The sequence below is a fragment of the Acomys minous genome (assembly GCF_964271855.1).
Source record: "Acomys minous genome assembly, chromosome: 12".
Taxonomy (NCBI): Eukaryota; Metazoa; Chordata; class Mammalia; order Rodentia; family Muridae; genus Acomys; species Acomys minous.
In genome coordinates this window covers 67,697,976-67,711,376 of record NC_140493.1, presented here as the reverse complement: position 1 = coordinate 67,711,376, position 13,401 = coordinate 67,697,976, and the positions used below count along the sequence as shown (strand labels likewise).

The 13,401-nt window shown below is 48.6% G+C and overlaps 2 protein-coding genes across 5 annotated transcripts in view; one reads left to right on the top strand and one right to left on the bottom strand.

Moving 5' to 3' along the window:
- Positions 1–2: 2 nt before the first annotated feature.
- TSR1 (TSR1 ribosome maturation factor) lies at positions 3–11,971 on the bottom strand. The gene is made up of 15 exons (XM_084802765.1): positions 11,677–11,971; positions 11,413–11,516; positions 10,398–10,617; positions 10,161–10,295; positions 8,897–9,321; positions 7,483–7,642; positions 6,816–6,973; positions 5,280–5,479; positions 4,033–4,195; positions 3,535–3,645; positions 2,792–2,924; positions 1,124–1,240; positions 677–817; positions 496–570; positions 3–399 (listed from the first exon to the last, which is right to left on the bottom strand). The coding sequence occupies exons 1-15, from the start codon at positions 11,771–11,773 to the stop codon at positions 221–223; spliced, it is 2,418 nt and encodes an 805-aa protein (XP_084658891.1). The 5' UTR covers positions 11,774–11,971; the 3' UTR covers positions 3–220.
- Positions 11,972–12,049: 78 nt separating this feature from the next.
- Positions 12,050–13,401, top strand: part of SGSM2 (small G protein signaling modulator 2) — a gene marked incomplete at its 3' end in the record, with an annotated part of 45,681 nt that continues 44,329 nt past the window's right edge. For all 4 annotated transcript variants that reach the window (XM_084802754.1, XM_084802756.1, XM_084802755.1 and 1 more), the window contains exon 1: positions 12,050–13,060. In XM_084802754.1, coding sequence (XP_084658880.1) covers positions 13,004–13,060 — 57 coding nt within the window. In that variant the 5' untranslated portion in view covers positions 12,050–13,003. The remainder of the gene's footprint in view (positions 13,061–13,401) is intronic.

Genomic DNA, 13,401 nt, shown 5'->3' with positions numbered 1-13,401 from the left:
GATTTTGTTTTCCATCTTCTTTTTTAAAACTTTTTTCAAAACCCTAATGGAGAAAAGTATTTCAGTAAGAGTTACAGTTTGGGAACAAAGCTTAAGTAGTAACAGTATAAACACTGTACTTAGAGACTGCTGAAATAGAAAGCACAAACTGCCTAGTCACAACCCACAGACTCCATGCTGGAGTCCTGGTTGCAGGAGAGACAGAATCCCACAGAATCCATTACTCCATGTCTACCTCAGACACTGCTGAAGAGAACTCACTTTTCACCCAAGGTACTGGTTCTGGTACATAGGGATCGTAAGTCCATTTGGGGAAAACTCGCTTATAGAGATTCATTAATACTGTATCCTGAGATTTTAGCTTCCCATCAAAACTACACTTCATATGGCCATGGGTACCTAGAAGGAAAACAGAAAATGGATCAAGGTAGACTTCTAAGCAGTAAACTCACAGCCCCATGGTCCCTTGGTAACACCCAGAAATCCCACTCTTACCTAAAGGCTCCTTGATGTGTCCCCTGCGGCCCCACTTGGTTCTCAGTTCCACAGGCTTAAACCACATCACATCCTCTTAAAAGGAACACACAGACCCAAAATCAAACATTTACCCACGCAATGTCAAGACCATCCTCCCACCACAGGGAATGAGTTCTTCCTCTCCTTCACTCATGCCTACCTCTGTTGAAGAACATGTAACGCACTACTGCCATCTTAGTGAAGATCTTGAAAGGATGACCACTCAGAACAACTCTCTTGATGACCATCCTGTCTGGATCCACTGATAACAGATGGCCTGTAGCAATAAGGCTATGCATCCCTAAAAAAGGAGAGCAGCTGTTAATCTCCAGGCCAAATCCTTCAGCTAAATTTTCTTGGAGAAATACACTATGCTACCTTCCTAAGGCCACAGGAAGACCACTGAAAGATATATTACACTAGTCCCCCAAACCCACATTAAGCAGCCTGCACTGAAGTGCGCCAACAATTAAGAACTAGTTTATCACCCTAGGCTTACACCCACCAGTATAACTTGATACAGGGAGACCCCTAAGTCTAAGTCAGAAGAGCAATGGTCATAGTGGGTACCTGATGTTCACTATTTACCACTCAGAAGTCAACATACCATTGCTTCTCTGCTTGAAAAGCAGCACAGACGCAGGAGGAAAAGTGATTGGTGCAAACACTGTCGCCACTAAGGCCGCATCAGCAGTCAGGAATCTCTGAAATTTGTGTTTATCAGCTTCCATAGTAAGGGTCCAAAATAAAGAAAGAAAAGTGAAAAGCCGTTTGAGAAACCATACGCAATCCAAAGGCTGCCAAACGCTGTAGTGCTGCGCACACAGCCCCACCCTTTAAAGTTACGGTGATGTGTACAAACCCAGGGTCTCGTATGCGCTCAGTGCTCCGCCATACAGCACATCATGTTCTCAGGGTTTAAGACCCATGCTTCACGTATGCACATGTGCTGGGTGCAGGTATTTCTGAGTGCAGTGCCTCTATGTTGACCAGTGTCGCTCCTGGGAACCCAGCCCAGGTCTCTCTACAAGCTCCAGTCTGCTCTGTTTTGAGACAGGTCTCATGTTTTGTAGGCTGGCCTTGAACGTGCTGTGGACCTTCCTCCATCTCAAGGGCTGAGATTACCTGCTTCATCTTGTGTTTCTTTACACTACTAACTGCCAAACTTTCCCCTCAACTGAAAGATAAATAGCCTCCATCCTGTCAGTGATTGTCAACTGGAGATAAAATCAGAGCTTAAGACTAAGGTTGGCATTGAAAGTGTCCTCCAGGTGACCTGATCTCACTGCCTCCACAACCAGTGCTTTTACTCAGACTGCTACATCAGCAACTCAGTCTTGAGCAAGGCTTTCAACCCAGAAAGTAAATACGGCTCTGAGCTGAGCTCTTTTGTGCTGGGTATAAGACATAAACTCTGTTCATCTGCAACACCATCATTACTTTCCTAAAATAATAAAAGCTTCTGAATGTATTTTATTTTGGTGGTGCAGGGACCCATGTGCTACAGCACCAGAGCAGAGGTCACCGACAGGTCTCTCCTCCATCACATGCAGCCAGGCACGCACTGAACGAGGTCCTCAGGCTCAGCAACAAGTACGGAGCCAGCTCCAGTTACTTTCTATTGCAACTACTCAGGTCTGCCCGTGTCAGCTGAGCATGGTGTGTGCGTCTACCCACGTACTCCCAGCATTCTGCAGGTCAAGAAAGACCAGCTGGGTGACATACTAACACCTTACCTATCAAATCTCAGTAAATAAAAATACAAAATAAAAGAGTCATACACAATAATTAGATACTTATCCAACAAGCAGGCAATAACAATAGGTAAAGGTGGGAGGCCCCAAGTTCAAGGCCTTCTAGGCCAACATTAACCCTGTCTCAAAGTCAAAAAACTAAACACACGTGTAACAAGATATGCCATGTATCAGTAAAATTTTGTTTAGAAAATGACAACATAATGGGGGAGAAAAATGTACCCAGAGCACCAGTAATGCTGTCACCATCTCTGTCTCCTGTCACTGAAAGGCAAAAGCCCTGAGCAGGTAACATGGACAGAGTCTGATTTAAACCCATTCTGAAATAATACTCATAGCAGAGAAGCCTCAGCACACACAGCTCGCATCACTAGGATGCTTCAGACAGGTTCAGACATTAAGATAAAACATCATTGGCTCCTAAGTTGAGTACTCAAAATGTTTCTAACCCCAGAGACCTAGGTGTTGCAAGTTGTATAAAAGACAACAGGTGGCAAGACTCCAGCAGTGTCCATGCTTACCTGCTGTGTGCTGAGAGAATAAAGGCGAGGCGCGGAAGCGCCTGAATCCACAATGGAAGATCAGCTCTTCTTTGGCCTTCACAGGTTCCGTGTTGCCAGGGTTCCGGCTCACCACCATGTTCAACACTGACATCTGAGGACCAAATAAGAAAAAGCTTCACAGTCTAGGCATTTAACAGCCTAACCTGAAAGGCAAACCAAGCAAAGATCAGATTCACTCTAAGAACTGACCATGCGTTAGTATCATACACATGTCATTTTAAGCAGTCCTTTACCCAACAACTGGCATTATAGGTGCATTTAGGCCTCCTTGGTGCTTCGTGTACCATGTCTAAGCTAGCTTACCATTCCACATCAACACTGAAAGCGCTAGACATAGTGACCGGTGCTCCCATTACCTGACCACCATCTACTCTCCCAACCACAATCATCCAAGCCTTCTCAACCATCCTCAGTACACACGGCTACTGGCTACCTAGCAACAACAGATGTACACATGGCAAAGGCACTTGCTTTTATTACTGGTAACCCCTGTTCTGCTCTAAAAAACCCTCAGAGAAGCCTCAGAACCACAAACTGCATCACGAGATGCTTCAGACAGGTTCAGACATCCTGGCATAACCATCATTGACTTCTCTGATTCCTCAATCAAAAAGGTAGACACTTTCATCTCAATGAGCAAAATGTTGAACATTTTGGAAAAGTATTTGTAACTCTCCATCTGCCACAAAGCACTGATTTACCTTCTGTTCATAAGGTAGCAAAGAAAATGCAATCAAAGGTGCTCCTTGCCTGAAATACTCAATCACTGAGACAGGGACATCAGAGACATGAAGTGTGACATACCAGCCAACCTGCCAGGAGGAAGCACATGACAGTCACAGGGCTGCCTAATGTCCCAATAATGACAGATGCTTTCTCCAAACATATGCCAAGCCTCATTGACACTCGGGAATGTGTCAACCACCCAGAATCAACCTTTTCAATTAATTATCTCTGACCCCTCTTTATTCCCAAACAAGCAGCATGGTTGTCAAATAAAAACAAATGACAAGTACGGCATGGTGTCCCACACCTTTAATCCCAGCACCCAAGAGGCACAGGCAGAGGCAGGTGGATCTCCTGAGTTCAAGACCAGCCTGGTCTACAGAACGAATCTAAGACAGCCAGGGCTGTTCCATAGAGAAACCCTGTCTCGAAAAAACAAAACAAAATTTACAAGGTGGGCAGAAGACAGGTACCTCAGCTCCTTCAACTTCTTTTCCCTCAATCTCTTTAAAGACTCTTTTCCTAGTGTTAATGAAATTCTGAAACTGGAAGATCCGAGCATAATCTCTAGGTAGGTTCTCCTTAGGGTCCCAAGGAGACGTCCGGAAGCTCTTGAGGCCTCTATATTTCTGAAATCTAGAACACAGGTTTTAAAGTAGGAGGGTTAGATGGTGCTATATAAGACTCACCTCACATGTAAAATGGTTAAGGCTCTAGCTTTTTCAAAGTGCTCTTATCTAGAATGTACCTCAGTGGTAAAATGCTTACCTAGCATACACATGGCTGCCCAGGGTTCAATCCCCAGCACAGCACAACAAGCAAGTCTTTAAATCTGGCTCTATAGTATATACCTCTACTCCCACCTAGCACTGGGAGTCATGTGTTCCACTCCAGCCTGGGCTACAAAGCAAAGCTGTCTCAAAATACTAAGGCACTGGGGCTAGACGGATGGTTCAGTGGTTAAGAGCACCGTCTGCTCTTCCAGAGGTCCTGAGTTCGATTCCCAGCAACCGCATGGTGGCTCATAAACATGAGATCTGGTGCCCTCTTCTAGCATGCATGCAGAATACTGTATATGTAATAAATAAATAAATCTTTTGGAAAACAAAAGAAGTAAGGCACCAAAATACTCTTATAAACTACTACTGGGAGTGGAAATATACACCTACAATCCCAGCACTTGGGAGGTGGAGGCAGGAGGATCGAAGCTTGCCTGGTCTACATGAGACCCTATCTTTCAGACAACTCCAAACTAATAGCTTTAGCAAAAAAGCATGTTATCTAAAATAGCTCCTAACAAGCATTGCAGAATCAAACTAGACTTTTCACAGGGGACAACGTTGCCTATCAGGGAATGGGGTCCTTCAACCTGTCTTACAGCTTGCTTCTAAAAGTCACCTACTTTTTTTTTTTTTTTTTTTTTGGTTTTTCGAGACAGGGTTTCTCTGTGTACCCTTGGCTGTCCTGGAACTCACAGCGATCCACCTGCCTCTGCCTCCCAAGTGCTGGGATTAAAGGTGTGCACCACCACGCCCGCCCATTTTCTTACTTTGCAAGCATTCATTCAAAACATACACTCTTACTTCCCAAATATACAGTTCCGGGTATTTCCTCTGCAGGGAGTATTTGCTAGTTAACTTTAGCTCTCCATTTCCTTCCTACTCAATTCTAGAGCATCCAAGTTTGAAGTTAACTTGTTTGAAGTGACTTGTCGACTAACCGGATTCTAGCAGCCACGTCGCGGGGGGTATCCATCTCATCTGGGAACATTTCTTCCAGTCGCTCCTGTTTATACTTCTCCAGCATCCTCTCCTCGGCCTCGTCATCAACCTTCTCATCGTACAGGTCGTCACGCACAGACTCCCCTAGAGTCATCGTCTCACATTCCTCCTCCTCCTCTTCCTCCTCACCACTCCCATCCTGTAAATCAGGGTAACAAATATGCAGCATGAAACACACTTGTAGTCTTTTCTCTGTGCCAAGCACTTCAACAAGACTTCCTGGGGAGGGACAGGAAAAGCAGCACACAGGGCAGACGGGACACAAAAGAGCTGTGGGAGGTGGAAGTGGAGACAGCTACTTCACATGGTGAAGATGGGAAAGGCCACCGTTAGGCAAAAGAGCCCCATGGCCTTTGAGAGGGCAAAGCCCAGGCTCGCGCAGAAGAGCTGTTGCTTCAGGGAAGGGTTCCTGGCATAGACAATGAGGCTCCCCAAAACAGTCCCAATCTCAGCCCAGCTCCAGCCCCAGTGAACTTGAGGGCTGTGTCGATGTCCCTTGAAATGGTGCTGGCCTGCCAAGCTATGGGGGCCTCATCTGCTGGCCCATGTAGACAACTCAGCAGCTGAGAGGTGCTCCTGATCAAGGATCTAATAGACAAACTTGGAGCAGGCACACGTTTTCAAGGGTGAGGGGCCAAGGCAAGAGAGCTGCTCCCCTGAGCAGAGAAGATGGAGAGAGCCACACTTGTAGTCTTATTTACAAAGGTGAGGCAGGAAACTCACTGTGAGTTTGATGGCAGCTTGGGTGACAGAGTAAGACTAACAACCCCAGAAAGCACGAGGGATGCTTCCTACCTAGTATGCATGACGCCGTCGTTTACATCCCCAGCACTGCCTACAGCCAGGCAGATTTCACATGCCTATGACAGGCAAAAAGCAAAACCACAGCACCAACAAGGTGGCTAAGTACGTAAAGGCACTTGTGCCCAACACTGATGACCGGATTGCTAGACCTGAGTTCTATCCAGGGAACTGAGATGACTCCAGCAAGCTGCTCCTGACTGCCATACATTGGTTCACATTTAACTGCAAGCACGAGTGTGAGATGAGCAGCACCTTTTTTTTTTTTTAAAGATTAGTATACAGTGTTCTGCCTGACCTGACAGGCAACCAAAGTTGTCCTCTGACCTCTAAAATCATGCCTTTACTCATAAACACATTCTCACACGCCTGTCCTCACCTTTCACCGTGAGACATATCTTTTGCTTGTTAACTTGGCCCTAGTCCCCGAGAGATCCTGTCTCTACCCCTAACCCTGCCATCGGCACGGTACCACATCTGGCTTTACATGGGTTCTGAGGATTCAAACTCAAGTCCTCTAACCCTTGGGTGGCACTTTACTCAACCTCAAAATCAATTATAAGAGAATTTAGTTATGAAAACCTCTTTTCTATAGTTACAGGCACGCTCACGCAGCTGATTTCAGTTTTGTTTTTGGGCTACTCACCCTGGTGGCTCAAAGGCCCGCTTCTTACCTGAGACTCCTCCTCCATAAAGCCTTCATGTTGTGCATCATCATACTCATCGCCTTCCCCATCGCTCTCATCACCTTCATCCAAAATCCACTCAGCTTGGTAATTGGATGTTCCCTTAGGGACCTTCTTTACCACCCTGGGCCGCTGCTTCAGTAAGTCTGTAAAAACACAAACAACGCATTTATATATCCTCAGCTTTGCAGATACTGCTACCAACATGAGAAAACACAGCTACCCGAGACCAGACTCCTCCAAACATCATTCAGCCACCTCCAGTTAGCAACTAATGCGCGGCTATGTTGGGCCCTGTGATGGACCTAATGTCACTTAGTGTTTAAAAAGACGAGCCTGGAGTGACTTCTAGAGAGGAAGCAGAGCGGGACACAGTGCCTGCTTAGTACAGTCATGTAGTACTTGACCTTCAATCTCCTCCTCATGCAGCCCGATAAGCAAATGAGCAGTAACCAAGTAAAGAGCTATACAAAATTAAAGTCAGGCCGGGCAAGGTGGCGCACTCCTGATTTCCCAGCACTCGGGAGGCAGAGGCAGGCAGATGTGTGAGTCCAGAACAGCCAGGGTGACTGACACAGAGAAACTATGTCTCGAAAAACAAAATAAACACAAAAAAAACTAAAGTCAGATGAGTAACATGTTTGCTACCACTGACCATCTGCCTCGTCCAGCTCCTCCTCAGTGGGCCAGGTTTGCTCCCCTTCCATTGGATCTGGAACAACCTCTGTTTGTAAAGTCTCCTGCTGGTCGGGGTCTGCCTTCATCAGAACTTTAAGGTCTTCCTCCATGTCATCTGCAGCATCTGTAACACAAATCTAAAACCAAACGCAGATTAACAATCTGTCATTAACCTGTAACAGGAATCTGAAAGAGCCAAAAAGTAAACAGAAAAGCAAAACAGACCCAGGTTTCCACAAGGCTATCTCCTAGCATTTCAACTCTGCTCCCCTGACGTTGTTTCTAACCTCGGCCCTCTCCTGTTTATTATAATCTCTTTCAATCAAGCGGCTCTTTTCAGAATTCAAATAAACCTGCATGATGGTTCACATCTTTTATCTCACCACTTATTTGGCAGAGGCATGGTGATCTCTGCAACATTTCAGGCTAGCCTGGTCTATATGCTAACTTCCAGGCCATAGTGAGGTCCAATCTTTTCAAAAGGTTCAAAGCTGGGTGTGGTAGCCTATCCATTTAATCTCAGCACTGAGGAGGCAGTGGCAGGCGGATCTCTGTGAGTTTGAGGCCAGCCTGGTGTGCAGAGTGAATTCCAGGATAGTTAGGACTACAAAGAAAAAGTCTTTAAAAAAACAAAAACAAAAACAAAAACCAACAAAGAAAACTTCTACTCCATCAGTATACCTACGTTTACACAATCCCCAACATATTCACTCATCCCTTCTGTACACCTGGTTGACTCTGATCTTTCCTCTGTAGCTTGCTACTGTACTTGATTTCCACAGCAGGTCTGCACCTTAACTACATGCTATGGTAATTTTTAAATTCACAAGTTGTGTTTTCTCCTAATTCAAATTAAGTTCTGCCAACTGCAGAATATCTAGAAAATACTACATAAGTATACTTGATCAACATATATCTGTTCACTGCCTTACATGGCAAACTAGCAGTAGTCTCCTCACAACCTAAGCATGCCAACTATCTGCTTTGAAAACTTACAACACAGCCTGGGCCCACAAGGTAGGAAGAGAACCAAAGCCTGTCAGGTTGTCCTCTGCCCTCCATACTAGCGATATGCCCTCTCCAGCATACAAAAGTAAGATCAGGGGCTGGAGAGATGGCTCAGTGGTTAAGAGCAATGCCTGCTCTTCCAAAGGTCCTGAGTTCAATTCCCAGCACCCACATGGCAGCTCACACCTGTCTGTAATTCCAAGATCTGACACCCTCACACCAATGCACATAAATTAAAACTAAAAAAAAAATATTAAAAAAAAAAACAAAAAAAACAAAAGTAAGATCAATAAAAAAGTCAAAAACAACGTTAGGCAAAGAAGGTAGCCAAGAAACAGAGGGCCGCCCAGCCCGCTCGGAAGTAAAAACCATATCAGTCTTACCTCCATTGTCATGCTTGGCTTCTTCTGGGATTTATTCACTCTAGGATTTAACGGGAAAGGGTCCACAGGCGCATCTATCTGATTCATTTGGAAATCACCATGTCCAACAATATGCAGCAAGCTATTTACATTCAGAGTCCTCCCTCGAACATAGCCTGAGATTTTCAAGGTGCCCACGGAGCTGTTTTCCTCACTTGGCATGAAGTCAGCAACATGGGCGAACAAATAAGCGCGCCGCTCTCGAAAAGCAAGATGTCGTTGCTTCTGGTTAGCCAACTGTCTAAGCAGCATTCCTACTTCCTGTTGAGTGTCTAGGGACAGGACTTTGTCTTCAGGAAAGCGCTTCTCCACTGTTTTACTGAGCTTCTTTCTGGCATCTATTTGTTTCTTTGGTGGAAGACCAGAAAGCCCCTGGACAGCTAGTGCTGGAGAGAGAGAGAGAGAGAGAGAGAGAGAGAGAGAGAGAGAGAGAAAGAGCTTAGTAACTTATTGTTTCACTACTTGAAAATTCCTCTCCAGTTCAACACCAACCCAGCGCAGTGGCGCATGGCTGTAATCCCAGCACTTGGGAGGCAGAGGCAGGCAAATCATTGTTAGTTCAAGGCCAACCTGGTCTACAAGGCGAGTCCAGGACAGTCAAAAGACTACACAGAGAAACCCTGTCTTTAAAAAAAAGAAAAAAGAAAAAGAAAAAAAAGAAAAAATATAATAATAATGTTCAATTTGGACACCTATATCCCACATCAGAATACAACCCATTGTTTTGTTTTGTTCTAGTGTTTCGAGACAGGGTTTCTCTGTGTAGCCTTGGCTGTCCTGGACTCACTTTGTAGACCAGGCTGGCCTCGAACTCACAGTGATCTGCCTGCCTCTGCTTCCCGAGTGCTGGGATTAAGGGCCTGTGCCACCACGCCTGGCTAACCCATTGTTTTTTAATTATTTATTAAGTATACAATGTTCTTCCTGCATGTACACCTGCAGGCCAGAAGAGGGCATGAAATCACATTATAGATGGTTATGAGCCACCATGTGGTTGCTGGGATTTGAACTCAGAACCTCTGGCAGAGCAGTCAGTGCTCTTAATCTCTAAGCCATCTCTCCAGCCCCTACAACCTATTGATTGTATTCCTAAATCAAATGCTGAACTTTGAGCCTGGAAGATCAGAGTTGCACATGCACACAAAGAAAAAGAAAGGAAGGAAGGAAGGAAAGAAAAGCGCAAGTTTACTTTCTTTGCTGTACTCCAATACTCCAACACACTTACTATAGGTGGGAAGGCCCTGGGCAAACAGACAAGATAGACAGTAATCCCCAGTACTGTCCCAGCCTTCTAGCGGGTCCAGGAGGAACAGAATGGTATCAGCAACTTTTGCCATGTCTAATACAGTATGCAGATCCCCTGGATACAGAAGACACAGTAAAAAGAGGTAAGTTAGCACGTTATAATCAAGAAACGGAACTACTTAAAACACAACGACAGGAAAGCATTGGATACTCTAACCTGGTCTGGCACATGTGAAAAACCATCGATGTTTCAAACCAGGACACAGAAACATAAAGCTGTGGGTGCTCCCCCATTCGTTCAAGTACACTGTCCCCAAGTCATCATTCTGAAGCAGTGTAAATGCCTCTGGAAGGGAAATGCTGGTGTGCAGAGGCACCACCAGCACCTGATGTGGAGGCCCATCCTTGCTGCCCAGCTGCCTCTTCTCTGCCAGAACCTAGGAACACAGAGGTCCACAGCTATCATTTGCTTCACCAACTACATCTTCAAAAATACAGATGCTGCCACACCAACGCAGCACTCCCAAGCCGCACACTGCAGGCCAGGCTGGCCTCGAATTCACGGGGATCCACCTGCGTCTGCCTCCCGAGCGCTGGGATTAGAGGCGTGTGCCGCCACCACCGCCCGGCTGGGAATTTTATTTAATGTAAAACTTAGAAAGAAAGGAATCAGAGAAGCCAGAGACACTTCTCAGCGGCTAAGAGCACTGACTGTTCTTCTACAGGACCCGGGGTTCCATTCCCAGCACCCACATGGCAGGTCACAACTGTGAAGTCCAGAATCTGACACCCACAGACACAAATGCGGGCAAAACACCAGTGCACAAAAATAATAAACAGTTAACTAATTAAAAAGGAAAAGAAGATCAGAATGGCTCGGGCCTTTAAACTGAGCACTCAGGAGGCAGAAGAGTTGGAGGCCAGTCTTGACTTACTTGGGAACTTTAAGCCAGCCAGGGCTTCACACTGTGAGACCCATTGCTTAAGATAAATAAATAACACTCTGCGAAAGAGCAGCGGCGGTCCGTATAAATGAATCCGCCCAAGTGCTAAGCATTCTCTTGAAAGCCAGAGTTTGGCAGGACCTCAACTAAAAAAAAAAAAAAAAAAAACGCGGGCCGAAGGTACCTGGAATGACGTCCACTTTCGTCCCATTTCCCTAGCTAGTGTGGGACTTTACCCACCCGTCTAAAACATAAGCAGCACCGTTTCCCAACCCCTGCCCTTCTCACCGCCTCCCTTTTCTGCTTTCGGAGCTGGGTGGCGCGATGCCTCTGGTCTACTCGGCTGAGCTGCTTCTTCAGCTTCTTGCTCAGGATCTTCGGTCCTACACGGCCTGGAAGGCAGAGCAGAAGCGGCTGTTCTCCACCATGAGATTCACCAACAAGAACCTCACGGCGCTCCTTAAAGAGAGCTTTTGGCTAGGGTCCCAAGTCTATAGTCTCTGCCCGGGCATGGGTATCCGCTAAGCAGCCCTTCCGCCTCTGTCTACTCACCTTTACCGTCCCGTTGTGCGGACCCACCACCGTGGTGGCGCCCGCCTTTATGAGCTTTATTCTGCTGCTTCAGCGGACCGGAGCGGTGAGCCGCCATTCTGCGGCCCACGTGCACTGAACAAGCACTACTTCCGGGCGGACCGGAGCGTTTCCGGCCCCGGAAACTGGCCTGGGTCTTAGGTCCCGCACCTTCTCGCGAGGTTTCCTCCGCCTCCCTGAGATCCTGGAGTGCCAGATTCTCCGCAGAGCCATCGTGGGAACTTTTCCCACGTTCCAGCCCGCAGTCGAGGGCCGAGAGGCGCCGGCTGCAGTCTCCCGGCTTCAGCTCGTAATGCAGAGGGCCTATTTTGCGCTCACCTTTCTGTTTTTGCACGCTAAAGTTGCGTCACGTTGGGGAAAAAAAAATAGAAGTCCTGTCATGTAGATTTTGCACGTCGCTCTCCGGTCCCCTTGAATTGCACGAAAGGATGGAATTTGTAACTGAGTGGCCTTTTCTTTTCCCCTATTACTCTAGTTTGCAACGTGAAATCACTTAGAAGGGGCTCGTCTCAGCCTCACCGGCTCCGTTCAAGCCTGTGTCTGACTCCAACTCGTGCCCCTCTAACCACAAATCTGCAAGATTAGCCAAACGGGCCGTGGAGACCCTAAAGAAGGTTCCTCTGGTCCTCGGGCTCCGGGGCTCCGTAGCTCGCGGCCGGGTTCTGGCTTTTTCCCCACAAGCTTTGAGGCTAAGAGCTACTAGCAGGGCCACGATATTCGGAGGGGTGATGGGACCCATATTCGAACCCAGAGCCAGGACCCTGGCATCCTTGCTCCTCTCGGAGGGGCTAGAAGTCGGGAGCAGTCACTGTAGTCGAGGAGGACAGCCCAGACTCAACCAAGCACCTCCCAGAGCCTGCCCGCCCCGCAGCTCCTGGCACGAGGCTGACTCCCAGCGCTCACAATGCGGGTTCGCGCCCACGGGGCGGGAGCCCGCCAGTCACCATAACAACCAACCCTGCGGCGCGCGCCGGGGCCCGACGCCCCCAGGCGTCCCCACCCGCCCTGACCCCCCCCTCCTCCCCCCCCCCAGTCGCGGCGCACACACCCCCTCCCTGCCGGCTGTGGGAAGGGGCCGGGCCTGCTGCCTGACGTCTGCGGGGCTCGGAAGATGGCTGCGGAGCTGAGCACCGGGCAGTGGCTGCGGCGGGAGCAGGCGGGGAGTGCTGCGGGCGGGGGCTCCGCCTCGCGCGTGGGGCGCTGAGTCCGGAGGCGCGCGGAGGCGGCAAGGGCGCGCGGGGGCTCGGGGGGGGGGCGCCGCTTCGTGCCGCCCGCCACCTGCCCCACCATGGGCAGCGCAGAGGACGCAGTCAAAGAAAAGCTGCTGTGGAACGTGAAAAAGGAGGTACGGTCGGGGCAGGGACTCGGGGGCTCGCACCCCTCCCGCGCTGCCCCAGGAGCAGAGGGGTCGTGGCCCTCCTGCGCGCGGCCGCCAGCCCACCCGGCCGGGGCCAGGCGGGGGCGGGGTCCTGTGCGCCTCACGCCCCTCTCTGCCCCTAGGTAGCTCCCTCCGCCGGAGTCAGGCTAGCGCCCCGGGGCTTGTTTGCTCCCCCGTTCCTCCCGCTCCCCGCCCTGTGACGGCAGCAGCTCGGGGAGACCGAGGTCGGGGGAGGGGTGGTGGCGATTGCTGGAGAACCCGAGTTGCCCATTCATAGCCTGTACTGCCGGGGGAGGGGGCGGGGGCCG

Excerpts from the sequence above, each read along its gene's own strand:
- TSR1 (XM_084802765.1), bottom strand. The coding sequence starts at position 11,773 with ATGGCGGCTCACCGCTCCGGTCCGCTGAAGCAGCAGAATAAAGCTCAT. Across the intron at positions 7,643-8,896 it reads AGCCAAGCATGACAATGGAG|ATTTGTGTTACAGATGCTGC; the intron begins GTAAGACTGATA and ends GTTTGGTTTTAG. Across the intron at positions 4,196-5,279 it reads GACGTGGCTGCTAGAATCCG|ATTTCAGAAATATAGAGGCC; the intron begins GTTAGTCGACAA and ends CCTGTGTTCTAG.